Below are 2,385 nucleotides of genomic sequence, written 5' to 3'. Positions count from 1 at the left end.
GAGGAAAGTATCCATCATAGTCAAGTACCTTCTCATTGTTCTTCATGTTGAGATTCTCATACTGCTTACGTAGAGACTGAAGCTTTACCTTCTTCACTGATGCATCACCGCTGTAACACGGTACTAGTGTGTCCCACACAACCTTCGTCGTCGTCTATCAGCGATTTTCTCAAACACGTTTACACTCACACACCGATGGATGTAGAACAACACCTTCTGATCCTTCTTCCTCAGATCACGCTGAGCATTTCTCTGTGCATCCATTGCATTTTCTAGAAGTCCAACTTGAACATAACCTTCGTTGACGAGATCAAGAACATCTTGAATGTCAAACAACACACACATCTGAATCATTCATTGATTCCAGTTCTTTCCATCGAACACTGGAAGTTTGGTACTCAAATTACCGTTTTCGTTCATCTTCAACCTTGTGCAATACACTCAGATCTCACCAAACACTAGTGTTTCTCAATCCCGCAGAATCAAGAAATGTGATTACCTTACGATTCCAATTCAGAAATTCAACATGAATTCAAGAAACGAAATCAATCACACAACGTCTCACCGTTCACTTGTGTTTCCTTGTGTTTCCCTGTGGATCTGAATCGAAGCTCTAGATACCAATTGGTAGAGAACAAGGTGAAAAAGATGAAGATGAAACAAGAGAGAGAATAATAAATTCTAACAAATTTCCACTAATAATTCCACTAACGGTTACACAAAAATGATTGCACACGCACTATAATATTCAGTGATACAACTGTAGACACCTATAATATATATATATATATATATATATATATATATATATATATATATATATATATATATATATATATATATATATATATATATATATATATATAATACTGTCACGTAGAAAAAAATATTAAAATACTGTATTACTCTTCAAGAAATCCGTGTTTACTATCATCAAAATAAATTAAAAGTTGTTGTTGAAATCAACTTAGTTGTTACAATTGTTGATTCGGAGAGATCTTGGTCGTATTCAAATTCGTTATTATGTTTAAACTCAGTCTTTTTATTGTTTTGTTTTGACCCTCCTTGTTTAGAGTTAGAATAATATTTCCTTTAATACTGTTTTTTATAATAAAAAGAAAAATAATCAATTGCAGCAGTTATGTTACTAAAACTAAATTCTTCTTAAAAATTGAAAGAATATATATCACCGTAAAGATATAGAACAGACAAATTAAATACAAAAAAATTCATAAAAAAAATCAGACCAAAACATCAAGATTCGGAGCCATCTTTCCAAACAACAACTTCAAATCATTCTCCAACGGTGTCAAATTCAAGTCCAAGCACAAAGCCCTAGCACTACTCAATCTCTGCAACACTGGTAATTTCACAACCTTTTCTATTGAAGAAAACTCTTGGTTGCTCAAAGCTTTATGCCTTCTCATGTGTCCACCTAGTGCTTGCCCTAACGAAAACTCTTGTCCACAAATGGAACATTCATGCACTTTAGGTTTATTTCCTAAACTCAAAGATAAAGCAATCGTTTTCATGAATTCACCACCTTCTAGCTTTGATCTTTTATGGCTTGCACTGTGCCCACCTAGGGCTTGAAAGGATGAGAATTTTTTGTTGCATGTTTTGCACTCATATTCTACTGGTCCATAACTTTTTTGATGTGGTTTATTTCTTTGTTGTTGTTGATGTTGGGGATAAGAAAGCATCATTAGACAATTTGATAGGTTTATGTTTTCTAAACCTTCAACATCTCTTTGTCTCTTCATAGCTACGTACGTTAAATTTACAAAATTGGAAGATTTTAAAGTTTATAAGAATTTATGAAAGAAGTTGGGATGATTAATCGGTGAGTGAATAACATTTGGATGATGAGGTTTATATTTATAAGCTATTACTAGAATAAAGTCAATGAGTTTGACTGATTTATTAATTCAATTATTTGTGTTTTTATTTAGAATATATTTTTATAAAATGTAGAATATTATTATTTTTATATGGACGGTAGGAGTTTAAACTTTCAACGTCAAACAGCGGAAAACAAAAAGTGATGTTCGGACTTCCGTTTTGAGGTTTGACTGGTCGTCTAGAAAGAATCAAATGTAATGACATAAATACCCTCTTTGTTGACTAATATTCTTGTTCAATGAGGGAATAGGAGATGTCTGTTTTGGGTATTTTATAAAAGTGTTTAGGTCACGTGAGGTTTACACTTACTCACGTTTGTTATGTTAATGTTGTTTGGGTGAGATACCAGCAGAACCGGTCGTGGATAGCGAGCTACTACCAAGTTGGTTGTTCTTATTTGAAAGGTATTCATTTCTAGTAACTTTAATAAAATAAGACCCATTAAATTAGGTCATTTGATAATAACTTCAAGCTATTAAACTG

The 2,385-nt window shown here is 32.7% G+C and overlaps 1 protein-coding gene across 1 annotated transcript; it reads right to left on the bottom strand.

Moving 5' to 3' along the window:
* Positions 1-1,139: 1,139 nt before the first annotated feature.
* LOC127125896 (zinc finger protein ZAT11) lies at positions 1,140-1,839 on the bottom strand. The gene has a single exon (XM_051054752.1). The coding sequence runs from the start codon at positions 1,761-1,763 to the stop codon at positions 1,242-1,244; it is 522 nt and encodes a 173-aa protein (XP_050910709.1). The 5' UTR covers positions 1,764-1,839; the 3' UTR covers positions 1,140-1,241.
* Positions 1,840-2,385: the final 546 nt, after the last annotated feature.

Source organism: Lathyrus oleraceus, chromosome 3, assembly GCF_024323335.1.
Source record: "Lathyrus oleraceus cultivar Zhongwan6 chromosome 3, CAAS_Psat_ZW6_1.0, whole genome shotgun sequence".
NCBI classification, from domain to species: Eukaryota; Viridiplantae; Streptophyta; class Magnoliopsida; order Fabales; family Fabaceae; genus Lathyrus; species Lathyrus oleraceus.
Note: the sequence above shows the minus strand (reverse complement) of the source record. Positions and strands in the feature narration are given on the sequence as shown.

Excerpts from the sequence above, each read along its gene's own strand:
- LOC127125896 (XM_051054752.1), bottom strand. The coding sequence starts at position 1,763 with ATGAAGAGACAAAGAGATGTTGAAGGTTTAGAAAACATAAACCTATCA.